Raw genomic sequence first — 27552 nt, 5'->3', positions numbered from 1 at the left:
CAAAGCAAGCAAACGGCACAACTCTGGGTGCACCTCCTAGATCCCAGGGCAGACATCCTGCCAACTGCACGCTTCAGAATAAAAGGCATTAAAGACAACAGGACAAAAAACCTCTTTACCTCAAAACTGCTACTTCCATTGTCTAAACTGCTCGTGTGAATTGACGATCACAGAGCTACATACAAATCCCACGCTGAACAGAGGGATGGTGCAATATGCTGTTAAAAGAGGGAAAGGACACAGCATACCAGTGTTAATCCTTCTTGATGTGAGTGTTGCCCTACCCAAATCAGTGTTCTGCAGCAAAACTCCTTGTCCTTAATGATTACTACCTCAATTAATGAATGAATTTATCCTTTAGCATTATCATAACAGCTACAGAGTAATAGATGTTAATTATGCAGTTCTTAAAGGCTTTGAATGCAATTCAATACCTTCTCTCTCTTCCCTACAGATGCTAGTTTACTTTCAAAAAGCCTGGAACAGACCCAAGTTTTTCAAAGACACTACACCTTGGCAGCTCTCTGGCATCACCGGAGCTTTGAACACAGCCCAACAGCACTTTTCAGGCTGCTTGCCAGCTTCATACATTCTTTATTAATCCACATTACTATTGTCACTTCACTTTTATTTATCGCTGTCGAGAGCAGAAGGCAGGTAGTATATGACCGACGATCAACCATTCAAGCACAGAACATCAAGTGATGGATTAGCATTGTAGAAACAAGGATTTTAGCTGCTTTCTTTTGACTAACGTAAAACAGCCCTCCTCTCCCGAGAAATGCTTAGGACACAGGTTTCAACATTGGTGAACATCTGGAAGGACAGGCTAAAAATATTCAACCCATAAAGGCCTATGGTCAGGTTTTAAAAAGGTTTTGGGGGCTTACAAATAAATACCTGGTGTCGCAACAGGGATTTTCACACACTTGCAAGCATGTGAGGTACCCAGCTCTCACGGGCCAACTTGTTGGTGGAAGTTACATTTCTCTAGGCATTTTGTTGCCGTCATCTTCAGGCAAGTGGTAGCAAGTGTCACAAAAGAAGCACAGAAGACAAGCTAGTGGGGGGAAGGCCACGATGGCGACCAAGGCTTTAATGCGTTTTAAACCACAGTAACTTTCCTGAGCCTTTCTGAGCCGACAGAGCTTCAGGACAGACAGAGGGTCCCTACACACAGTTCGTACACCGCAGGTATCAGAGCTCAGTGCACGCTCATTTTACACCTGCTTCAGGTCAGCTGCACACCACGGAAGTATTCCACCACCCACGGGGTGGACTGGGTCTTTATCCGTGGTAGGACTCATCCAGCAGCTACATGGACACTAGACCTCCGGTGGAAGAGGGGGTGAGAACGTGTGGGTAGGGGCAGGAGACTGCAGCCAGACTGCAACAGGTATCGTGTGAAACTTTACCTGAATTTAGCAGTGAGAAAAAGTACCCAGTAATGGCTTTTGTTTAGCAAAATCTTCTTTAAACAAGAAAGGCAGAAAATTCTATATTAAGAAAGGAGAAGCAGGTTAACACATACTCCAGAAACAGATTTTGTATTGGGTAGGATCCAGCTTGGATGCTCCACATAGATATATCCCATTAACAAAGAAGACCAGCTTTTCTCTTTTTTCCTTTTTTAAAAAATATGTATACAAACACACACAACTATATGTGTGTTACAATTTAGCCCTTAGAGTCAATCGCTTAAAGAACTGTTGCTTTTCCCAGGAGGAATTTAGTAGCACTTCCTCAGTACCTGTTCTCTACGTGTTTAAGCTTCAATCATACAAGACGAAACCATTAATATATTAAAGACAAGTCTTTAAGACAAAAAACAATCACCCAAAAGGGTTTCTAATGTTTGACTCAAAAATCCGACTGCAAGCAATTTGTGGTTTTCAGTACGGACTATCGCAGGCAGACAGAACCAGCAAACCATACTTTAGACATTAGTAGTCTGAGTAAGACATTTGCTTCTGTGAAAATATATTCCGCTCCCCTCTCCCCGCAAACCACCCAGGATGGGGAGTCCTGTCTGTTCTTCCTACTCGGATCCCATTTTTTCCTGGCATTCTCACCAGTGCCCTTGAAGCGCTTATTATCGTGACCACGCTTCCAGCCCTGGAACGCTGGATGGGGTTGCCTTCAGACTTTTGCAAATACTGTTCTTCAAACAGAAGATACCAAGCTTGAATCTCCTGCAAGGCAGAGCTGGGAGATACAAGTGGCACATACTCGCATAAATGCCTTCATCTAGTACATCAGAGACCTTATTCTATCAATCAAAACACACAGAGCACAGACAGCAATGGCTGCCTTGAACAAAAAACAGGAACGGGGCAAAGTATGGGGCATTCTGTACAACAGAGCTGCGTGGCTCAACTTACAGCCAGCGTGAGGTCTGCAAATGCGAGCAGAAAAACAAAGAAAACCCATGCTTGGACCACAAGAGCTTCCTGCTTTGAGAACAGCCTTAGAAATCTACCCAAGTTGAAGCAGAAAGACGCTTCCTCTGCAGGACACTGGCATTATCCCATGAAAAGCAGGAAACAGAGAAGGTAGTGTGGCTCAGTTCTGAGATCACAGAATCACAGAATCATCTCTGTTGGAAAGGACCTTGAAGATCATCTAGTCCAACCGTTAACCCAGCACTGACAGTTCCCAACTCCACCAGATCCCTCAGCGCTGGCTCAACCCAACTCTTCAACCCCTCCAGGGATGGGGACTCCCCCCCTGCCCTGGGCAGCCCATTCCAACGCCCAACAACCCCTTCTGCAAAGAAATCCTTCCTAAGAGCCAGTCTGACCCTGCCCTGGCGCAGCTTGAGGCCATTCCCTCTTGTCCTGGCGCTGGTTCCTTGGCTCAAGAGACTCATCCCCCCTCTCTGCACCCTCCTTTCAGGGAGTTGGAGAGGGCCAGGAGGTCTCCCCTCAGCCTCCTCTTCTCCAGACTAAACCCCCCCAGTTCCCTCAGCCGCTCCCCATCAGACCTGTGCTCCAGACCCTGCACCAGCTCCGTTGCCCTTCTCTGGACACGCTCGAGTCATTCAATGGACTTTTTGGAGTGAGGGATCACAACAGTCAGTCTGTGTTTAAGGGTATCACGAGATTTCATCCCAAGACTTTTTTAAACATCACTCATGCTTGCATAGTCTGACATTTCTAGTGCCTGACATTTCTGTTTCAACAATCTACCTGTGATAATGAAAACGAACAATAAAACCCACAAGAGATGGCTAGAGTTTAAGGTCTCCCTTAGAACTTGTACGTTTTCTCAACCGGTCTCTTGTTCTCTCCTTGTCACTCAAAATTTCACCAAAAAAATGATGCTTGAACTGTTGAAATATCGCAAATCTCACCTTGTAATTAATACTGTGTGCTTTTTATGTTTCTTTCATTTTTCAGAAGAGAAGCTTAGACTGGCCGTTCTTATGTTGTCATATTTAAACACGTATGCAGGTAGTTGCTGCTGTAATGTCACACAAACAAATCCCACACCATTAAAAAGGCGTGTTTTCAGCCTGCTTTACAACTTAACATAACATGCTGGATGGGTTAGCCATTTCAACCTTTTTGCAGGTTTTGTTCATTTATTCTCAACACAATAACCCCTTTTAAATGTGTTGCAGACCTCATAAATTCTTTGCTTATCCCCACGGAACTTAGCAAGGATTGCAAACACTGTCAATGGACCTTCACAGCCTACAGGTACAGCACAAACTCATAACGGTCTCAGACATTCCCTCTGGTCCTTTACTGACCACGGTTATTGTTAGGGCTTGCAATTACTGTCTACAGAGTTCTGAAGGTTCACAGGTACAGTCCTCACACCACCCCTCCCAGGATTTTATCCTTCACTGTTTCCTACGCAAAAAAACCCCAGTCTCTAACATTCTTTAGAGACATCTTCCTCCCTATCAAAAATGCACGCGGCGTACTGTCTGCACTCTGGGAAAGTGCAAACTCAAAACGTGATGCCTTTTCCCAAAAATCTTCCCTCAGATTTCAAGCATTTGTAGATTGTTTTAAAAAAAGTCTTCTTCCCATTCATTCATTCATTCATCTACCCATCCCTTCTTTTAGCATAGAAAGGGATTTTGTTTACATTTATTTTAATAATAACAATCTTTCAACAGCAGTAACTGTATATGTCCTCCTAAGAGCAATCTTCTAGAAATAAGTGAAAGTTAAACAGTACAATCTTACTTGGAAAAAAGGAAAATCCACCTACATTGCTCTAAAAAACAAACCAAAACCCAATCCCCCTATCATCAGCTCTTTCCAGTAAGATTTAAAACCCTATCTTTGTCATTTGCTAGTTTTCATGTTTAGATTTGTTCAAAGAAATCAGAAGAAGAATCCTATCTTTCCACTTTTCAGAAACACTTGGAACAGCTCTCTACATATTCCCACTTCTTCTTAAGAGCTAATAAACTGGATTAATTTTTTGAGGTCTCTAAGTAGAAGAAAAGCTGACTAGAGACTTAAAAAACCCCTCTGAACCTCGCACAAAGCTCATATTTCACAAGCTGACTTGCAGCAGAAATGTGTCACAAATACAACTCCCCCCAAAATTTTTTTCCAAACCTTATCTGGGAACGTTTTGCAAAATGGGCATCAAACAATAATTCTCTTTACACCACTAAAATTATACTTACAGATGGCAAAGAGTGGGATAGAATTTCCTTAGTGTAAATGCCGAAGCGCAGTCTGCCAAACACAGCTAAGACTGAGCTGGATGTTTTACAATGTTCAAAAGCTTTGGTTTGTTGTCTGCTGCAGAGTGAAATGACAAAATAAATGTCTTTTTACGGGCCACACAACACACAGATTGTATCTGCACAGTCCAAACTGGGCAGTACAGTGCATTCAACCCCAAAGCTTTTTTGCTTATTTCTCTAAGGTCCGTAATCTAAAATTGCCAGGGTGGCCAAATGCCCTTGCTCTTCCGCATGCTTTTGCAACAAATCACAAATATCTTAAAGCTTTTAAATTTGTATGGGTTTAGCCTTAATTAACAGAATTCGTTTTCTCTGTGTCCATCTGAGAAATGAAGGAGGTTTTTGCAAGCTGCTGCTGTAGGCTGAACACCAATGTTAGTAGCATAACCAAATGGCGAGCAAAGTAAAATTGGTTTTATAGCTTTTTTTTTTTCCCTCCCTCCTTCAATATTTTTGGCCCGATACAGATGCATCCTGCCAAAATCTCTCCCCACTGCACTATCATTCCATGAGCTATTTCACACCTCCCATTCAATTCTAATGTGGAGCCAAATCCATCCAGACACCGCTGGCATCCAACGCGTGACAGAATGGAATCTTTCCCTGGACATTAGGAGAGGCCATGAGATGTCAGGGGTGAAGTATCTCCGTGGTAGAAATGATGCTCAGCTGTGCAGCTCCTTCCATGTCTTTCTGTTCATTGAATCCAGATGCCACAAGTTTCTCAGCTTTGTGAGTATCTAAGACAGAGACACAGACTAACACGCAAGAGCTGAATCACTGACTTGGGGCTGGGAGAAATTCTAGCTAGCTAGAAGGACTACTTTAAAAGAAACTAAATTAAAAGAAAAGGAGGTGGTGACTAGTTCTATGGCCACCCTTTAAAGTGATGAGGTCAAGTCCCAGTGTTTTCATTTTAGTAAAACACTGAAAAAGAAGGTAACAGAACTTCTCAGCAGCTGAGCATGGTTCACAGTCTCTGGATCTACTGGACAGCCTCTTAGTTAAGTCTCGCCGCAAAAGTAGCATCTTCCTTAGCCAAGGCACAGAACTCACCACATTGTCCCCACACAAATCAAATCCCTGCACCGTATTCTCAGAAACGCCCCTGCAAAGCAGCCCAGAGTCTGACAGAAGTGTCAGACAAGCTGCTGGACAGCCGGGCTCACCCCCATCGGTGCATCACCAGTGCCTTCCACGCTACGCGCCAGCTGTTTGCTGCTCCTGGGGCTGGCTCTGGCTCTAACATATTCTGGAGGGTTTAAGGACACAAGTATAACCGAGGGGTCCCGTTAATCTTTAGCAATGTCAGTAAGGGAGGTAGGAAGATCAGAAGTGCTATGGCTCAGAGTTTGAGAAAAACTATCCTATAAAATATTGCCACTTCTACAGGCCCACCTGAAATAGTCAGGAAAGAATACAAGGTTTATCTCTGCATTAAGCATTGCGAACACAGTCCCACACGTGAGGTCTCAAAAACATATTGAAATTCTAATTTCCTTAAGTCCCCTGAAAAATCTCACTCTGGGTCACTGTACTGCTCTTGGCTGGGAGACAGACACGTGGCCACCGTTAAATTTTGCCGTGCTGCTTGTTAGCTTGGATTGCTTTTCTGAAAAGCGATTGTTTTGTATGAAACTGGCTACAGTTGGGTTAGAACAGTACTAGCGAAATGCCCAAACACAGGTAATTTTGAGAGATGTTCACTTTCAGCCTCTCTTCCCTCTCCCAAGAGCAGTATTTTTATATATATAGAGAGAGAGAGCGCGCACGTGTGTACTTGCACTGTAAAAGCTGACAACAGGGAGGAATTACTCTGTGTGTTTCTATCACACTAACCACACTGCTGGAGCTCAGCTTGTGCCAAGCTCCACCTTCAAAACACAGCAGGATGCTTTGCTCCTCAGCGCCCTCCCATCGCCCTACACCAGCGCGCACGCAGCGTTAGTGCAGAAGAGCGAGTTCACTGCAAATTCGTGTTTCTGTCTCTACTAATGCCACTCTGCTGGTACAGTCCGACAGCAAATACTTCCCCACCCCACATAATTCAAATGTAGGCAACACGGGTATTGCATATGCTTCCTTTTAGTACGTGAGAAATGTCAGCAGAAGCACATAAAGACCTTTAAAGAGAGACAGACACCACAGTGATTCTCATTTATGTTCAGCATAAATTGGTAAGATGGATGCTTGACATGAATCATGAAAAGAATTGCTATTCTAAGACTAGAAAAATGACCAAATTCAGGCATTTGCTCTCAAGTGACTTTGTCAATGCAATGTCTCCCACAAACAACAATTTCATTCAACATATTAAAATGTGATAACTTATTACGTAGCATTTTACAAAGTCACTCTCTCGTATTAGCACACGGGGAATCCGTGGTACAAAGAGGCAGATTTATCTGCCCAAAGCATTTTGATACCACAGTAGCAGAGGCAGGGAAAGAATTTCATACCAGATGTCTGGAGATGTAACTGGGAACAGATCAAGAATCCCCATCTCCCGGCTGCCAGCAGCGCGCCTTGATCAACAACAACACTGGCCAGCATTCTCCCTCGCCTACTTCCCCCGTTTATGTATCTGGTGTGTCTGTGTGTCACTGTAGAGTCCCCCACTGACACACGGCAGACGTACACACAGCCCGAGCACACACGCTCGTGTCTCCAGGCTAATCGTTGTGCTGCACAAACTGTAGCGAGGATTATTTGCTTAACAGACTCCTTTTTCTCCCCCCTCGATGCTCTCTCTTTTCTTAAAATCAGCTGGTCGCAGTACCACAGACAGCATCCTTTTGAGGACTGAGCTAGTGAAGAAGTGGAAAAAAACCACACACGCCGCAGAAAAGTGTCATATCAAAATAGCACGAGGCTGTGTTGCCAAACATAACGCAACACGCTCCGCAGAACGGGGTGGGGGGAGAAAACATGGCATTTACCTGACAAGAGATCTGTACAAGGTAGACCAGTTCCTTGGATTCGCAGCCGTTTCTTGTTACTTCATTCTGTTCCTCCGGGAGCGAAAGCTACACCAAGGGAGCAGGGAAGGGGTGGAGAAAAGAGGGAAAGAGAAAGACCAGGTCAGTGAGCAGGGATAAGCCAGGCATGTAATAATGCATGAAGCACAACATTCACATCAACTTGCTCCAAGACATGCTGAGTATCAGGGAATCAGGGAAGCACTTGTCTGGCTGGAGCTGTCAGATCGAAAATATTCAGCGTTCATGGCTTACACAGACCCTCGAATGCCATTGGATTTTGGCATCTCACCTGACAGTTTAAAAATAAAAATACAGTTCAAAAATAAAACAATCATAGGAAGGCAAACTGTTCCAGCCAGAGATTAAGCCTCTAGCTTAGAAGTCTGCACAATTAATTGTTCACTGAAAATATCTCTATAAATATTCATATATCAGATAACAGTGATTCTCCCCCAATTTTATTCATTTTTTATTTTATATGTTCGGGCAGACATTAGATAATAAAACATATCTCCTAATTTCAGTGTTGTCAAGCAATTTACCTCAACAGAGAGCTTTATGGCACCATTCATCACATACACAGCCATTAAACACAACATCAGGATGTGCCTTTTTTCAGAGCAGTGAGGAGAGATTTAACCACGTCATTCCTGTACATGTAGTAGTAGGACTAGTCCTACTACTGGTCCTGCTACTCCCACTAGTCTTGATATCCTATACTTAAAATGGCTTACATTGGACGATCATCTCTGAAAACTGAAGTTACAAACTGATCATAAGCAATTAAGACTGTTTGCAAAGCAAATAAAAACCTGAAATGTCTTCCAAAAAGCTGTTTTACAAAAGAAGGAGGGATTATTATTTAGTGTGGAGCCCCAGGAAGAGAAAACCATGAAATGCTCCCTTAAAGGTGCACGGAAGAGGATGAGGTATCTCAACCTCTCTGCACACACAGACCCACCACTGCTATCTTTACTCCTGATGTGATGGACATTAAATTGTACAGCGAGAGCACTGCCGTACTTGCCAGAAGAGTTATTCACTTGCTTTCTTAAGCAGAAATGATGTCAGCTTAAAAATAGACAGTGCTGCAGAAGAGTCCAGGGCTTTTTACATGAAGGTCTTTTGGAACAACACTTTCTTGGAAAATGTGTACATAAAAAATTAACTCTGTAAAAAAAATCGTAATTAGCTAAGACCAACAAAACCCAACAACAAATGAAAGCAGGAAGAAACATAAGAGCGAGGAGGAAAAAAATAATCACAATTTGATGTATTTTCATGAATGTAAGAAAAAAAAAAAAGTGAACCCAGTGACTGGAGACACATAGCTCCTGAGAAACAGGGAGATGTAAGGCAAAATCTGCTTACACGTAAATGACTACTGATACCCAGACTGAATTTAACTTTGAATTTTGCTATTTTCTTTCTCCTCCTTGCAAGGAAGTTGCAGAGCACACAAATTCCTTCACTAGACAGAACTTCCTGAACACTAATTTCTTTTCTAAATGTCGTATACAGGATTGCAGATAATTAAAAAGATTTCTGGACCAAAGAAGGTATTTGGATTTTCATAATTTAGTATATTTTTACAGCATTAAATGCATTTAGAGGAAGAGGGAGAGCACGTGCAAACGCTCACTGCTCTCTCTTGCTGGTTATGCAAATAAAACTTTCTCCTGCTTTGTGGCAGTCCTTTTTGGTGAGCAAAAATCCCTTCCCATGAAAGGATTTGTATCAGAAATCAAGTTTGCACTGTTGGTCTTCACTGTTGCCTAACAGTGTAGAGCACTTTAAAAAAAAAAAAATTTGTACCTAACTGGGGACATCTAAAGCCAGTTCTGTTGAGGCTGCTCTTCACATAACTAGAAGGACACAGAAAGTCTTAAAACACTGAGCAAGTTCTTGAAGATGAAATCCACTCAGTGTCGCCTCCAGTTGGATACTGACCTCTCTAGAAAACCCATGAAACATCTCCCTCAGCCACTGTTGCAGCTTCTCCTGTACCATTTTCCCAGCACACTCTCCCTTTTTCAGCTTCCGGACAGCCTCTCGTTCCACTTCAAAATGAACTTTCTTCTGTAAAGTTTCCCACTGAGAACTTTAAAGATTTTTTTACGCACGCTCACATCCTCGTAAGATTGGTGTGTAATACAGTCCCAGAGATAAATCTTTCTAAATGCTGTGAGGATCTTTCACACGGTGAGCCTAATCCCACTTAAAAAAAAAATTGCATTCCAGAAAGAGGCAATTTTAAAGATTTGTAAGAGTGACTTTTCGATGTAAGAGGGGGTAGCCTGCTGCCATTAATGTGATTAAATACAACCATTATTTATTTATGTATTGCATATTCCCCCCACACTTTATCATGATTCGTTGCTATCACATTTTGTATTTAAAGTGCTACTAAGTGTTGAAACTAACTTAACAGTCAAGGAAAAACAAAATAACAAAGCATGAAGTAAAGGAAAGCTAATACATGGCTGGAGGTATTTTCCACGTTTGTCGGGTAACAAGGATCTCCAGTTCAATTAAACGTGGGTTTCCTACTCAAGAAGAAAAGTTTCCATCCTCTACTCTCTGCAACCAATGCAGGGCAGAAAAAGGGGCAGGTTCAGTTAAGACAATGGTTGAATTGCATCACCCTTCCTCTTACATACACAGTAATTTACACCAGTTTGGACTTAAGTCAAGCCAAGTCTATACATGAACTGTCCAGAAACACCAAGTGAATCACCTGTAGGCGTGAGGTCCGTGTGTGTAGGACGACTAAGTTACAGCAAACGTTTCACTGGGTAGAGCATTCCTACCTGAGGATCAACCTACTGATTTGTAGTCATCGACTTTACACCCACGTAGTTAGTTTCCACTTCAGCGCTTCTGAATGTCCCCATTTAGACAAAAACTCACTGTAGTGAGAAGTGATATTTTAAATCCATTGTACTGCCCTACCTCTACGCAACTGTCTTATTTCGGAGTACAGTTGCAAAAGCTAACTGAACAACTGCCCCTCTTCCTGCAGCCAGCCTCGTGCCTACTGAGAGACAGAGAGAGTAGAATTGTTTACACAGGGAAATCTACTGGTTTTATCCTGTAATGTAACTGTCCTTGCAGCAAAATACCCTGGAAGATGAAAATTCGCTTATGTTCCCTGTTGCCCATGTGGCGTAATTTTTGTTTTGCTCTGTTAAACAGACGTGCATTAACGCTCTTCCAAAAACCATGGATGTCACAATGTTTAAGAGCCTTTCCCCCTGCAGCATCCCTTATGGACAAAACATCCTAGAAAGTACAGGTGCACCTGGGCCTGATTTGAAACCCAGGGACCACAAAGAAAAGGCCTCTCTTGACCTTAGTGGACTCTGAACATGACTCACGGGCAGAATTTGGTTGACTCCAAATTGGGAAATGGATTTTCGTCTTCTTAAAGGACAGACCAAAGTCACCAGAGTCTGCAGGATACCCCTGTAACAGTTTCAGTGTGTATCCCCCGAGATAGCTGAAATAATCTGTCAACAGCATTTATGGTAACTGATGAAAGCGTTAAGCAGCATACCTTATACATAGGGCTTGATATATAATCTGAAATGTTCATTTTTCACATTCAAAATGTCTGTCGAACTTCCTGAACTTGACAAACAATTATGATGCATTAGGTTCTGTTAGGTTCATTTATTTTTGGAACATGAATGCTCAGCTAGCAGAAGTAGATATGACTGCCTTCATAAACTAGGTTTATGGTATCCTATACGTTTCAGTGGTAGCATTTTAGGATTCACAAAGAAAGCCTTAAAGACGGTTCTGTGAACCCCTCACGCTAACAGGTGTATGGATAACGCAGAGCGCTGTAAACACCAGGTCAATGTATCGTTTAAAATTCAAGAGGTGTCGTCTTTACACTGCTAGAGACGAGTCTGTGAGGCTCCACTGTGCCTTCTTGATGAGTGTATCAAATCCTGGAGCAGGCAGGCAATTTTTCCTCTACCAGAAAATTCATTTTATGTCACTTTGTGCAGCTCACTGGTAAGAGCTGTAGTTCCTAATACAATGATCTGCCAAACGATGGGTAACTATAACAAACCCAATAGCAGCAAAGACTTCCAAGAGCAGGAGGCCAGCCAGAGAAGCTGTCAGGATCTCACAGTATCTACAGTAACAGTTTCACCTCGGTATCTTGAAAGACAAAATTAAGTCACATATCTTGCTCATACACAATATTGCCAGAAAGAGCAGTGCTTGCTCGCCAAGACTTTATTATCATATATACAGGCAGGACTAGCTTAAAAACGCTTCTAGCTCATGTGGTCTTCCCACTGCCTGAGAAAAAGGAGCTCATCTCTAGTACGCCAGCAGATAAAGAGTGATTACAGGAGTCTCCTGCAGAGGATAAGTTATTGGTTATTCCTCTTGTGGAGATAAACAGCAACAAAGTAAACTGGAAGAGCAAGTCAGTTATGACACGGCTCATTCAGAAGTCTCATTCAAAAGCTCAGTAGCTTTGCAGGGAACAATTCTGTGCGTGTGCATTTATCTTCCAGAACAGGGGTTAACGAGAGCAAAACACACACTCTCATCTCTCCTCTTCAAAGAGGCTTTGGAAGCTCCCTTCTGCTCTCCCTCCAAGAATAACCCTCAACTCAAACTCTAGCAGATCTGTGCTTGGAGCAAGGCAGCAGACGTTTTAAAGACTCATTTGTTTGTCTGGAGCTCCACAGTTTCAAGGCTACTGTGAACCTGTCTGGAAGGCACATGGGACCTGCCACGTTCCCCGCACAGAGATCCAAAAGCAAGGGCTAGTGACTGCAGAGAGGACTTTAATTAGCAGAGGCAGCTTTTACGTGACACTGTTGCATGAGCATGTTTCACTTGTCAGTGTCACCACAGGCAGAAAAATAATTAAAATACAACTTTTGAGATTCACGCAGTCATTTTTTTTTGCTTTAAACCAGAGTCACATTCTTGCGTGCTCCTCTTACAAGCTACAAAAACTTTGAAAAATCATTTCAAGGAAAAGCACTACATAAATCTGTTGCCAAGATTAGGACTGTTGGCTGCTAAATTAAAGTGCCAAATCCTTACCAGGTAAGAGCTGACTTTGCTTTGCAAGGTCAGTGGGGCTGTGTCTGCTTCTCCTCGCTGTGCCTCTGACCCCCACGTGTCAGAGTAAGCTCGTTTTGACAGCTTTGGCTTTAATTTCCTTGTTTGCCGACGATGTTAACTCCATCATTCAGCCCTCCCGATGAAAGGATAATTTGTGAAAAGCTTGGGAAGCGTAGATTTGATTAATCTATGAAGATTATTTATTTCAACTTCTGCTTCATAAAGGCCTGAACACACTGATCTCGCTCACACACGTATCTCAGCAAGGGAGTAACGTGGAGCTGCTGGCAGAAAGCCGGCATCCAGAACAACACATACTTAAAGAAAAGGTTACGAGGGCTTTGGCAAAGCTATCCTATGTGTTTGATAACTAACACTGTGAACTTGTCTTGCTCCCATGACAGAACTCATTTTGTACTGTGTTGTTATTTAAAGCTTAAAATCTTACCTGCAACTAAAAAACATTTAAAAATTGAAAAAAAAACCAAAACAAAAAACCCAAAACCACAAACAGAAAAGAACAAAACAGAAGGGAAAAAAACCAACAAAAAACAAAACAAATCGCCATCCCCAAGGGAATTAGAGTTAAGGTTAGAATTTAATGTGGAAGGCATTAAATAATTAGATGATAATTAACTAGAGAATGAAAATGATAGGCCATGAAAATACGTTTGATTCCTCCTCCCTTCAAATCTTCTCCCTATCTGTTGCCAGACAGACGGAGCAGAATCATTGCCCCCAAACTCCAAACCTGCCGGCATTACCTCTGCTTTAAGTCCACCAAGAAACCATCTCAGGTCAGAGGCGTGGAGCCTACGCTGACCTGGGACAGCCCCGGGCAGACCACTCCAGAGAGCAGCAAAGCCTGGGGAATAACTCTTACGACCTCCTGGAGCTGATTTCAATATTCCACACCGCATCTCCCAAGTTCTTATCTAAATTCCTCTGAAAACAAGGCACTGACTGGGAGCCAGCAGAAAGTCTATAGCTTACGCATTACTGTGTTTGCACGCTGGTGACTGGCTCCTGCAAAAAGTTTTAGTGACACTATTCATATATAATTGACACAATATTAAGCCACTGGGAGCAATTACTGACTTTTCCAGCGAAATGTAAGCACAATCACACACACGCGTTACCAAGCCTGAGCTGTCAGATACAGTTCTGGCATCTCACACCAAGATGCTGACAGAAACACGCCTGTCCTTGACCCTGAGCTGCAGGTGCATCCACTGAGGCCCCCCCCAAACACACGGTCCTGCCCCCGGTTCGCTCTGATCCACACGCGTGAGGTGCGATACGGGGAGCGGCTGAGGGAACTGGGGGGGTTTAGTCTGGAGAAGAGGAGGCTGAGGGGAGACCTCATGGCCCTCTACAACTCCCTGAAAGGAGGGTGCAGAGAGGGGGGAGGAGTCTCTTGAGCCAAGGAACCAGCGCCAGGCCAAGAGGGAATGGCCTCAAGCTGCGCCAGGGCAGGGTCAGACTGGCTCTTAGGAAGGATTTCTTTGCAGAAGGGGCTGTTGGGCGTTGGAATGGGCTGCCCAGGGCAGGGGGGGAGTCCCCATCCCTGGAGGGGTTGAAGAGTCGGGTTGACCCAGCGCTGAGGGATCTGGTGGAGTTGGGAACGGTCAGTGTGAGGTTCATGGTTGGACTGGAGGAGCTTCAAGGGCTTTTCCAACCGAGATGATTCCGTGATTCTGTTATCGCCACCAAACCTGCCCCAAAGCAACGGGCACATTGCCACTACCTGCGCATAACGTAAATTAAAGGCATATTCTCATGTGAAAAATGCATTTCGTGGCCAGAGTCATTAAGTAGGTAAAATGAATACAGCTGCTCTCTACAGATTAAGAGAAACTGCGGTGCTTCAAAATATTAGAATTATAGAAGTTTGCTATAAAGCCTCATTAGCAGACCCACTCCTTTCACTTCACGCCACAACCTGTCCTCCTGTATCCGTTACAGGGGGCCGGGCAGGACCAAGAGGTCAGGGGAGTCGGGAGCTCCCCAGCACAGAAGGGTGTGACAGGGCAGATGGCAACGAACCAGCCTCACGGGCGAACATAAACCTCAACAGGTTTCATCCCAAACACAGCACACATCTGTAGAAATCTCGAGGAGAGATGGCAAGAATGCTGAAGAAGTGTCTTTCGCCAGGAGTTCGAAGTCAGTGGAAAGGCTGATGCTTTTCCTGGCAGAGGATGTGTCATTGTTCCAAGGAAACCTGGTAATCTTTACGTTTTTCCAAGATGGAATTTAAGGTTAACTCCCTGGCAAAAGCAGCCAGACACATGGCAACTCAAACTGCTGCTGCTCACACTCAGCCGTAGCAAAAGCTCATTAAGTTTCCAAACCACTATTACATCTGATAATTTTTTCTGACAGTATTAGGAACGGACTTTTTTTTTTTTCTTCTTTCTAAACCACCACACTTTTAATGTCTCCTTGATGTCTGAACTCTCGTTAATTTACGATGTTTGTGCAATTTCGCAAATCAGACGAGGGAAAAACCACAGGACAAATGCCACCTTTATGCATCACTTTGGAATGTATGTATTGGGTGAAAAGTATGTCTGATGGCCAAGAGCAAGAAATATGAGGCTAATTTTCCTGTGAAATATTGCTATGTTTTATTTTAAAAAAAGCTTCTAGGGCCCAAATATCCTTGGGACAAATCCTGAAGAAATTAAAAGCCTTAACACTGATCAAACTCAGAGATGCAGACTCCTCATAAGAGAAACCTTTTATTACCTCTCTTGGCTCCAGTCCCTGATAGACAATACTTCCACTATCTCCTAAATTACCCTGGTGATTCAAACACCACTTCGTCTTCATTTGGCTGAGTCCATTACTTACATCTGTTTGTCCTGTAATGGGGCACCTTCAAGACCTGCTTTTTGATATATTTGAAGATATTATTTTATTGTATTTGAAATTTCAGGTTGGCAAATCTTTTCAAGCAGGGAAGTATCTTCTAATTACTCTGACGCTATAAATGTATTTATCTGGCCTATTTTCCCTCTCTCCAGATTTATCTTGCTAAACGTACTAATTACACTCCCACACGGTTCCCCATCTTCTCCTGTTTTCTCCTTTTCACACCGAACTGTGGCTTCAGCGCAGGAAAAGAACATTTCTGACACAGTGGCTTCTTTACCCAAGCATAAATATCCTGAAGTAACAATGAAAGTAAAGAGAAGACAGACATGTTTAAAGAATATCTTTGTACCTGAAACTCCATTTCTCCACTGCTATTTGAAATCATCCCTTTGAAAGCTCAAAAGTGGTACCCGAGAGCAGCAAAAAAAAATCAGAGCTCAACAAGACAAAAAAAAAAAAGAAAATGCATCTGTAAGGCCACACAGATTACTACTCCAAGGTAACCACAGTGTGACAAAAATCACTCTGCACTGCCCAGAACACAGTACATCCTACATTATCTCCAGACGACTGATGAGACACCGCAGGCCTGCCGCGCTCAACTGCCATCAGCCAGGGTGAAGGACACGCAGGCAGAGCTCTCCCAGGGTGGCTGAATTCTCATGTCACTTCTGTAAAGTGCTTATGATACAACTGTGTGGAAGCATCACACAGATTAATTTGGGCCACTAAGTCTGGCACTGAGTTTCACTGCACAGTTTAACTTTGTATTTGGATGCTGGAATGAAACTCAAAATGCACCTTTGCAGCGAAAAGGCAAAATGTTCCCACGAAGGTTCCCTGTATTCCCCCACGTACCGAGCGCAGCACGACAGAAAACACCACGGGAACACGTAAGGAGGATACTTGCAATAGAAATGAAACTAAATGCTGGCTTAAATTCTCTTCCTAGCAGACACAAATTCACATCAAATCACAGGTGTGCACAGAAGCAGCATTTTATGCAAGTACAAGCACTAAGGAAATTTAAAAGGTTGTGGGATGTGTGTTTTGCCTGTAGTTACTTTCAGAATTATTTTAAGCTTGCAAATCACAAGAGAGAATTTCTTCCTATGGAAGCATGATTATTCAGCAGTCAGCATGCCTTCAACTGAGCTTCACCTTCAACACTAATAAATCCTACCGTCGTTTATAAATACGCACAGCTAGAGAAAAGGGCAGATGCTAACTCCACAGCAGGATCCTTGAGGTGCTTTAATCATACTGGATGCGATAATACTTCCATATGTGCCTTATATGCACAAGACCTGGTCTCCATTGGGTTATTTTGTTATTTTGTTTTTAATATAAGCTTCCAATGAGGTCATGCACGCACGCTGCACATCTCGGTACTTCTGAGAGAGGCTCCAACAGCTGTGACACTCCCTGAGTTCCTTCGCAAATCAAAACTATTGCAGAAGACAACTTTAAAGACCAGGAAGAGTATGCTGGGCACCCATGCTGCTAGAACATCGAATCACAGAATCACAGGATGGTTTGGGTTGGAAGGGACCTTAAAGATCACTCAGTTCCAACCCCCTGCCCCATGCACTGCAGGGGGGTCTCAGGAGAGTGGAGCAGAGGGGGAGAATCCCCCCCCTCGCCCTGCTGCCCACACTGCTCTGGGTGCAGCCCAGCACACGGGTGGCTTTCTGGGCTGCCAGTGCATGTTGCTGGCTCACAGGCAGTTTTCCACCCAACAACACCCCCAGGTCCTTCTCCTAGGGGCTGCTCTCCAGCCCCTCCTCACCCAGCCTGTGTTTGTGCCGGGGATTGCCCCAACCCATGGGCAGGACCTTGCCCTTGGCCTTGTTGAACTCCGTGAGGTTTGCACAGTCCCACCTCTCCAGCCTGTCCAGGTCCCTCTGGATGGATCCTTCCCTCCAGCGTGTCCCCGCCCCACACAGCTTGGTGTTGGTGGGGAACTTGCTGAGGGTGCCTCGATCCCCCTGTCCATGTCCCCAACAAAGGTGTTAAACAAAGCACCGGTCCCAACCCCGACCCCTGAGGACGCCACTCGTCACCGCTCTACACTGGGACATCAAACCATTGACCACAACTCTTTGAGTGAGACCATCCAGCCAATTCCTTATCCACCGAGTGGTCCATCTGTCAAATCCACGTCTCTCCAGTTTAGACACAAGGATGTCATACAGGACAGTGTCAAATTCTTTGCACAAGTCCAGATGGATGACTTCAGTTGCTCCTCCCTTATCCACCAACTCTCATCGTAGAAGGCCACCAAATTAGTCAGGCACATTTTGCCCTTAGTGAAGCCACGCTGGCTGTCACCAATCACCTCCTTATTTTCCACATGCCCCAGCATAGTTTCCAGGAGGATCTGCTCCATGATCTGGCCATGTACAGAGGTGAGACTGACTGGCCTGTAGTTCCCCAGGTCTTTTTTTCCCTTTTTAAAAATGGGGGCTATGTTTCCCCTTTTCCAGTCAGCAGGAACTTCACCAGACTGTCACGACTTCTCAAATACGACAGACAGTGGCTTAGCCACTTCATCCACCAGTTCCCTCAGGACCCGTGAATGCATCTCATCAGGTCCCGTGGATTTGTGCAGCTTCAGGTTCCTTCGATGGTCTTGAACCTGATCTTCTCCCGCAGCGGGCAGTTCTTCGTTCTCCCAGTCCCTGCCTTTGCCTTCTGTGTCTTGAGCAGTGTGGCTGGAGCCCTTGCCAGTGAAGACTGAGACAAAAGTGTTGTTGGCTACCTCAGCCTTCTCCATATCCCAGGTAACCAGGTCTCCTGTTTCCTTCCAGAGAGGGCCCACGTTTTCCCTAGTCTTCCTTTTATCACCAATGTACTTATTGACAGCTTTGATGGTTGCCCTGATGTCCCTGGCCAGGTTTAATGTGAAAATTGGAGCTCCTATGGTGAGACTAGCTGCTGCAACTTTATTTAAATACACACCCACCTGAACTCTCTCACGGAGAGCAGGCAAGTGGCATCACTTTAAGATGACAGAAGAGAAGGGCATCTCCTGAGATCTAATGACTCCTGGATCTGGCATGTGATTCAGAGGTTAATTCCAGAATGTAATGCTGGAAAGGCTGTTCCCACTGCTGCTCACAGGTTTTTGCCAGTGGTAGGTCTTTAGAGTGGGGAACTGCCCTTGCTCAGGCAAAGCAAAGAAATACCCCCAAGAGTCAGTGGAGAGGAAAATACAGGGCAGGTCCGTGCAAGCGGTAGCCAGCTTCAGACTGAAATTCAACAGCAGCTCTTAGCACTGACTAAAGCTATCAGCATCGGTCTGGTGGGTGTTGATTTCCATTACATTAGTCTAGCTGAGGATGATTTTGTTTTCTTGGTGATGAATATCACCTTGGGTTACAACGTGTTGCTCACTAGGTGCTTGTGTACACCCACGTCCAGAAGCATCCCCTTGTCAGGAAGAATTTGCAGCCCTGGGGATGGGGTGCTCATGGAGCTACATGCCAGGAAAGACTCCACAGCAAATACAGCAGCTTCTGACCTGAGGTTTTTAAATTTACTACAGAGACTGGTGCAGGACAGCGCCACTCTGAGCATTAAAGGTGGTCAGTTAGACAAATGCTAAAAGATAAGGCATGTTAAGGAATATTAATCAGCTATGCCAGCAATGCAAAATAAATGTGAAACCAGTCAAAACACTTGCTCAGTGCCACATTTCTGTTGCACACCACAAGAGGAGATGGAAGGCAATTCCTCGTGACTTCTATACCCTTTCCAATCTCACGTGCTGGTTTGGAGAGGTGGATCCTCCCCGTGCCACACTAGACTGCTACCGTAACACTGCTCTCAGACACGAAGCACAGTGGGATCTAGTTTGTGCCTCTGAAGATGAAATCAGGACTAACCTTGACAGAATTTGACTCTTACTTCAGTCAGAAATGGACTTGGAAAGATCTCACTTTCAATCCCTGATTCCAGGTTGAGCTGCCAACGCGGGCAGCTTATGTATATGCTGCTGGAGTTTGTTTAATTCTTAAGCCAAGTGTATTTGATGTCTAAGCTTGTTGAGACATAAAATCTCAGAGAGTTGTATCAGAAACACTTTTCCCAGATCTTCCTGTATTAAGTTGCAAATGTTTCCTCATGTGGTCTCACCCTTTTATTTCCTCTAAATGCGTAAGAAGGTCAATCTTCATAACCAATGAAATATTCATAAAAACTTCTTAGATGCAGCCATTAGGGACTCCATTAGGCAAAAACAACTTCTCAGGGTCTGAAAACAGAATGTTTTCCTGAAGTTAAAATATCTGATGTTATTAAAAACAAACTAACGAACACCCCCTCCATGCGGCTGCATGCAGAGCAGTGCCTCGGGCACTCGATGATTGGCAAAAAGGACATGACATCCTAGAACACTCCGTAAGCTGAACTTGCCACCTGTGGGTTTTCTGGTTGGAATTCAGTGGGTTTGGCTTTTGTATTTAAAGCTCTGTATGACCATTAAGAAACTTCCTCACTCCATGCACGCCAGGCCTCAGAAATAATGGCCATAGGATAAATTAGACGCAAAACGCTGTTAGCGTGAGAAATTTTTAGATTAAAGCCACTAGGCTGAAAACTGCTTTTCACCTTAGTTGGGTGAAATCTGGATTTTCTGGCTCCTTCGTATGAAGCAGAATCTATCTATCTCACTTGTAATGAAATTTGGGAAGACGTGGGAGAAATACAGAACTACTACCAGATTTGCTTCACAGATTTCTTTCCTGCGTGGTTTTTTGCTTCCATGATGACCTCATTTTCTTCTTTTCTCATGGGGGAAACTACTTCCAGTCCCTGGGGCTTCAGAAGACAACGACAAAACACGACACTAAGCAGTGGCTCTCAAACAAATGTTTGCCGTGGACACAGAGTGGCTGTACTTTGCCAGACATACAACAGGGTAATGAGTTACACATGGTGACAACATGGAAAGTCCCTGCGTTCAGTAACTGTGACCAGAGTTGGGGAATCAGTGCCAGAGCATATCTTGGAGTAGGGATGGGTACAGGCAATCATGTTCCTTCTGCAAACTCACCCTCAAGAGAGCTTATTAGGCCGTACCTAAGACCACACTAACCAGGCTCCAGGGCTACAGCAGCCCTGAAGCCCAGGAGTAAACATCCATGTGCTCTGCTGCACAGACACGTGCTGCGGGGATTAAGAACCGGAGGATAAATGAACAGAATCTGTTACTGACTCCATCTATTCCTTCTGACCACCAAGAGACATACCGTGAGATAAAACACAAAGGAAAAAGACAAGTTTTGCTAGCACACCTATGATGGAAATCTAAACCACAGCTATTCCAAAGACAGCTTGTCGGGTAAGCCCAGCCTCGGAGACATGAATGCATCTGGTTTCAGTAAATACAGAGCCTCTATTATGGCATGTTGTTGATTAAATGATTGTTTTGTTGTTTGGAGAAAACAGAGCATTCCACTTGGACAGGCACAGGAGGATGTGTGGTGTCTTGCTCCACAGCCTCAGTATTTTCACTGACACCCCAGCCAAGCACACCCAGCCAAGCTCACCGGAGGGAAGCGCTGAGCAGCGCATTGCCCACAGCCCCCCTGTGGCTTGCTGCACAGACGTCAGGGCTCGCAAGGAAAGGAAAGCAAGCTGTAAGTGTTGTGCAGGCAAAAGGAAATTAAAATAATCTTGAGGTACACAAGTTATCTCTTTCAAATTCATTTTCCATAAAACAGTATCACATAAAGGAAACATTTCCTTAATAAAAGCGATTGCAAGGATGTGTTAAATGACTAAGGTACAGGTTCCCATCAGTATTACACTGCTGACAAAATATAATTACAAACATTGCAGCAATTCCTGGCACAGATACCGCCAGGTATAATAAACCAGGCCCCGAGCGGAGGGGGCTGATTTGGTTTTGATGTAAAAGGGTTTGAACACATATTTGAGTGACTTTACAGAAATTGCCTTTTAGATCGTATCGTGCAAACGTTTCTGGATCAGGCAGAGGATTTTGAACTTGTTCTGTTTCAAACTTCTGAGATTTAACTCTTACCAAGCTGCACAGTACTTGTTAGGAGTTTGTCCCCCAGATCTCCAGAGCACAGAGGTGTTCCCTATGAACTCCTAGCTTTTAAAACAGGAAAGATAAAAAAGAAACAACCAGCTACTCACAGAAGTGTGTTGCAAGGGATCAGTGTATGAAAAAACCCCACAAGTCAAATAGATTCCAAATAATTTATTTAAATCTCACAGCTGCTGAATTCTGCGTGCGAGAAGTTCTGCCATGCAAACAGCGCAGTATTCTGAAAGCAGCTAGTCCAAACAGTCCTCCTTACTCTGACTGCTCAGCCAGACACAGGCACACAAACAGAACACAAAAAAGCTCTCAGTTTCTTTGACTTATGACAAATACTAAGTTCAGATTTTTGAGTAACACGGGTACCGTATCACCAGCTCTTAACGTGCCACACTAACCAAAAACTCAAATGAAAGGTGTCACTCAGCCTGATGCTACTAACAGAGGAAAAAAAAAGTAGGTAGAGATTGCCTTTATTCACATATGCAAATCTGGGTGCAAGGGATAAAAGGCTTAGTGGGCCATATGAAAAGCAATGAGCAAAGATAGGCAGGAAATAGGAAGTGGTTTAAGTCCAACTCTCCTACACAAAAGACAAGGAGAGCTGAGCCAGCACAAAGGGAGAAGTTACAACACATCCTAAAAGCTTACAGTGACTTACGATTTCCAAACGCAGGAGCAATGGTAATTCTCATAATTATTTTGCAAAGGTCTTGTAGACGCTCTGCACTGATTTGCACCGTTCATTGAGAGCCTGGAATAGGACTAAGCTGCCTGTGGCAGGAGTTTCAGAGGTAGGCACGTGGACAAAGTCATTCCTAGAAAGCCCAGATGCTGATTTTGCTGGTTAATAATTTATTGGCTATGAATGAAAAAATGTATGTAATCTCATAAAACTCATTGATCTACTGTATGTTTTTCTATGGTTCCTGTCACCATGGCATCTAAGATGAGTATTGTGTGTCCCTGCACCTGATTAAAGATTTATCCAAATCCATGTTTCCCATACATACCTGCATCAAAAAGAAACATGTACTAAAGGTTTATAAAATTGTCCAGACAAAAGTTCAGAGTCAATATGCATTCTTTTTATCAATAGATATTACTTTCTATTCCAAGGATTATTTGTAAAGAAAGATGCATGAAAGATCAGAGAAAAGGAAATAAACCATAAAATCACCTCAATTTAAAAATAAACCTTTGCTAAACCTACCCTCCAAACAAATGAAGTGTTCTAGGCATTATTAACAAGAGTTTGGAACACATCTAGCACCATAAAATGCAATATACGTCTTTTTTTACTGGCTCCTCATTTTTCCAATTAGGAGAAGCTTAAAAAAAAAATATATATATCTGAAGAGCCATTCACTTCTGCTGAGGTAGGAAACCGCTCCTGGGATGTTCCCCAGCCCCATTCCCAGTTAATTCCTTATACCAGACTGACTTCCCAGTTAATTCCTTATATCAGACTGACTTCCTCAGGGCAAAAAATATCTTCCACAAGGCCACAGGTTAACCTCTGGAAGGAGAGTGACAATTTGCATTATCCTGAGCTTTAAAATCTGTAAGACAGCCTACAGAAAAATGCAATAAACTCCCCCTTTAAACTACATCTGATCATTCTGTAAAGCAAACACTGCCTGTTAAGTTGTAATCTGAAACATTCTTTATTGCCACATGAGCATTCCGTGCCATCCTTAAGGTGTTCTTCCAGCTGTTTTTATTTTAGCATTATTATTATATTGTGTCAGTAAACAAAAAGGATCTTATATCAAGTCTAGAGGATCTCTGAAAGGCTGTGCACTACTTACCCCTGCTACAATGATCTATTCTTTCCATGGATGGGATCTCTAGCCAAGGCCTAACAGTTCCAGGTCTCTCCGTAGCTTCCCAGCAGCTAATTGAAAAAACCTTCCAGGCATCAGCTCCGAAACGCAAGAACTCCGGGCTAGCAAAATCAAATTAAACTCCCCACATTCGGTTCACTCCTCTCTTCCTGGTGCCGCTGCTTCTTCAGATGAACGTGCCTATGAATAGCATTTAAGATCTGCCTCCATAGCCCTGTTAGCCGTTTCCACACTGCCCATTTCATGCTCAATTTGCACTGTAGAGAAATCAGTGGTGTTCCTTTCTCTCTCGCTCGCTCTCTCATTGGAAAGGTCCCACAAGACAAGCCGTAGAGTTTAACAAGAGCCAAGAGAAACAGAGAGGGAGGGAATGCATGCAGGGATTGTGTTCAGGCGCAGCATAGAAGTCTGCTGCTACAGCTCAAAAGAAAAAAAAAAAAACACAACAGCAAACTGCCATCACATGCCTGAAACCCAGCACAGTTTAAAGCAAGCTGATTCCTCATCGTTCGTTCTCTTCCGCTGGTATCAAACTGCCTAGAGCTAAAGCTCCCTGAAATTCCTCCCCAGTCCCTGGTGCTGTGAAGCTGCAAATCAATGCAGGATGTGTGCCCTAATGCCTAGGTACAACGGTTCTCTGTTCACCGTACATATTCCCTAAAGAAAACAAGTATTTAAATGATGAAAAGTTTGCTGTCAAAATCTTCCCTGTTCAGTTAACAGCCTAAATATGTTACCTTGTCCAAGGGGTCTGTACTACGACCACAGAATGAATGACGCTCTGGCATCGGCAAAATCAAATTTTGCAGATCATTATTCACTGGCGGGACTTGATCATTCAGCACCTGAGCACTGCAAACCACTAACAAGGAGATCGCCCTTCCCCTCAGCCCAAAAATTTGGGTTCAATTTGAAGTGTGCATGAGAACTTACCTAATGAACACCACACCATGGGATGCTGCTACTGCAATTCCACAGCACTTCTGCTAGCCCAGAATATCGAGGTCTAGTCATTTCTATTCAGAAAGAGGCATTTTGCAAATTACTGACTATGTAAGTGGTTCTAATTACAGCCAGTCCACCCCTGCCTGGCATTTATTTCACCACTGAAGGGAGGGAATACAATTAGCTCCCTCTTCTCACATCTACCTTTCTGAGCTCAAAGGTTAAAATGGGAATCCTAAGAGCTGACGGTTTCTTAGCACAACCTCATGCCTTTATTACAGCGTTTGGCCAAAGAGCTCCTTGGCCAAATTCCTGTTTAATTTTTGCAGTCCAACTTAGGGAAGTTGTAGAACATGTAAGACAGAGTTACACCAGTTCTCAGAAGCTGCAGGTTACTACCAGTGCCTTCATCTTCCAAGAGCCAACAGGAGCTTTTATCCTGAATATGTCAGACATCTGTCTTGTATTTAATTTATTATTTTACTCTAGATGGTACTCTGTTTGAAGCAGCTACTTTGCTTGGGACGTGACTGTCAATCTGAGAGATGGGCTGGCCAGCACAAAAAGCAACAGCAAGTTATCACATAAGCATCCAGCGGTGTTAGCATAGCGGCTTGTTCCATCAGCAGCACACATTAGGAATTTCCCGTAAATTCACATTTTAAGCCTAATTCTGCAGAGTACTGATTTTAAACAAAGTCTCTTCTTGCACACTTTTCATATTTATTTTTCGAACCAGTGGGGTCTAGGATGCAGTGAGATGACAGAAAACCATGCTCATTCCAGTCCTGATACTTCTCCTGCCCACGCACAATTCTCCCAATCCTCCCTGTTTATTGCCTACGCTGACAGCAAGCTTTAAGCTATTTTACATGCCCACTTGTCCATATCCTACATGACAGCGTGACACATACATCCTTGATGCCTGAAAAGCACCTTCACATGACAACTCATCAGTTTGCATCTCACACATGTACAATATAGTAGAGCATAGCACAGCATAGGAACATACATTTTTTAAAGCCTTCATCAGCTGATAGCTGTTTCCCCCTCTTAAGTTTCTCTTTGTTCTTTCAGCTGTGAAAATACCCTAGAGAATTTATAATGCTCAATGCAAGCTGTTTAAAAAATTGATAATTAACATTGTTAAAAAGAAACTCAGTTTCTTTCCCACCCAATACACTGCTTCTTCCAAATCTTGGAAAATTCCTTTCCGTTAAACTGTCGTCTTAACTGTTACACTGGAAGACTTATCAGAAGATGCTGTATTTTCAGGTATGACAAGTTGGGAAAATTTACAAGATTGCTTCTCATACACCTAAGTAAATGAGACTATGGGGTGCTGTAACGGCAAGAAGGAAACAAACGCTAAGGAATGAAGGAGGTCAGTGCCTTTAAATTATATAGCATAAGCCACCTCAAGAGCAGCCTTACTTTGTGCATACACAAGGGAGTAATCAGTCAGCGGTAGCCTTCCAAGTCCTGCTCTCTCCTTACCTCCCCTCAGCTCATCTGAAAGCTGATTCCCAATTCCCTCTTGCACCTGGTCTTCTCTGATAAAATTAGAAAGCAATTCCTGATACAGAATTGGTGCTGCTAGTGATGTGTAGGCCGGCCTGTCAGCGGCACGAAGAGATGATAGAACGTGACAATGAAGAAAAGCTCGTCTGAGGATGGAAGCATATTTGCTAAGGCAAACAGCATCCTGAAGTGACCTATAAAAGTCAAGACAGGAATGTCTGAATGGTGGCCCGTACCACCGATTTGCCTGTAGTTTGCTAACGAGTAGCATTTACTATTCACAAGTACATGGAGTTGAAAAGGATCTTACCAGTGCAAGACAAGCCTGATTACAAATTTTGCTCCCTCTTTTAAACCAGTTATGCTACTTGCTCACATTATTCCTACCAGATAGCTAATTTCCTAAGAGGGAAAAGATACACCAGCAAACAACCAAAAAAGTTCTTACTCCCTCAGCTGACAAATTACATTTTAACCAGCTACAATTTTGACTATTCTCTAAATTGACTTTACTAAATGAAATCATTGCTTTGCGTCCTTACAAACAACAACACTGACTTCTCACTTGCGCAAGCCAACCATGTAGATAAGATGCCTGGTTGTATTTCAAACTCTGAAATAATTATCTGGTTTATAAGAAACAGCTGAAGCTAGGGAGGCTGCTTCTCCTCTTACAGGCAGTCTGCATCAGATGCCTGCTTTTATAAGCAGCGTTTCAAAGAAGGGTTAACACGCTTCACTGCCAGAAGAAACTGTGTTTCTGAGAAAGTTATTTTTTTCCTTTTACTGCACACTTACAATCAGAGAAATATTCCCCCGGTTGTCACAGGCAGAATCTCTATGCCGGGCAGCAGGCACGTGTAAATCTACTTTCTGGTGAACGTAGCAGTCAACGAGCCTTACAACCCATCACATTCATCTCTCCATCATAAACTTCTCCAGGGGAATAATACAAAAGTTTCCTTGAACCTGCCTCAACTCTTTCCTAGAGAAATCATCTTCCTCATTCCAACAAACCCGATCCCCAAGCAACACCACCAAAATCCACAAGTTTCCCAGGAACCCAAATCAAATCACTCTGTTGAACAAGAGAGAGAATTAGCCAGAAGTGACATCATGTGTTTTGCCAGAGACAAAACTCTTACTACTATCTACAGCATAATCAGCGTCAGGTATTTGTTCTCCCCCTCACCCCATGGAGCTGAATTAAACAGTTAACTAGGAAAAAAAAAATCTTTCTGGCTGTGAACCAAACTTTGCTTCCGACATAAATTCCCATAAAATTGCGTTGCCTACCATTTCAGAATGAGCAGCCAAAAAGAAAAACCCAGTCTGTCTCCAAAGGAAACCACCTTTAGTCACTAGCTAATTGACCCTGGTGAATATAATACCAGACATTTGGAAATAGGCACTTTGATATACAAAGTACACATGCCCGCTCTTGTGTGTTATTCGTTACACCACAGGCTACGCTCAAAAAGGGAAAAGTAA

The 27552-nt window shown here is 43.5% G+C and overlaps 1 protein-coding gene across 2 annotated transcripts in view; it reads right to left on the bottom strand.

The window, feature by feature from the left end:
- Positions 1-27552, bottom strand: part of ARHGAP32 (Rho GTPase activating protein 32) — a 263491-nt gene that overhangs the window by 99296 nt on the left and 136643 nt on the right. For both annotated transcript variants that reach the window (XM_074848691.1, XM_074848692.1), the window contains one exon: positions 7654-7740. In XM_074848691.1, coding sequence (XP_074704792.1) covers positions 7654-7740 — 87 coding nt within the window. The remainder of the gene's footprint in view (positions 1-7653; positions 7741-27552) is intronic.

The sequence above is a fragment of the Strix aluco genome, chromosome 23, assembly GCF_031877795.1.
Source record: "Strix aluco isolate bStrAlu1 chromosome 23, bStrAlu1.hap1, whole genome shotgun sequence".
NCBI classification, from domain to species: domain Eukaryota; kingdom Metazoa; phylum Chordata; class Aves; order Strigiformes; family Strigidae; genus Strix; species Strix aluco.
The sequence above is the reverse complement of the archived record's forward strand: the minus strand, read 5'-3'. Positions and strand labels throughout refer to the sequence as shown.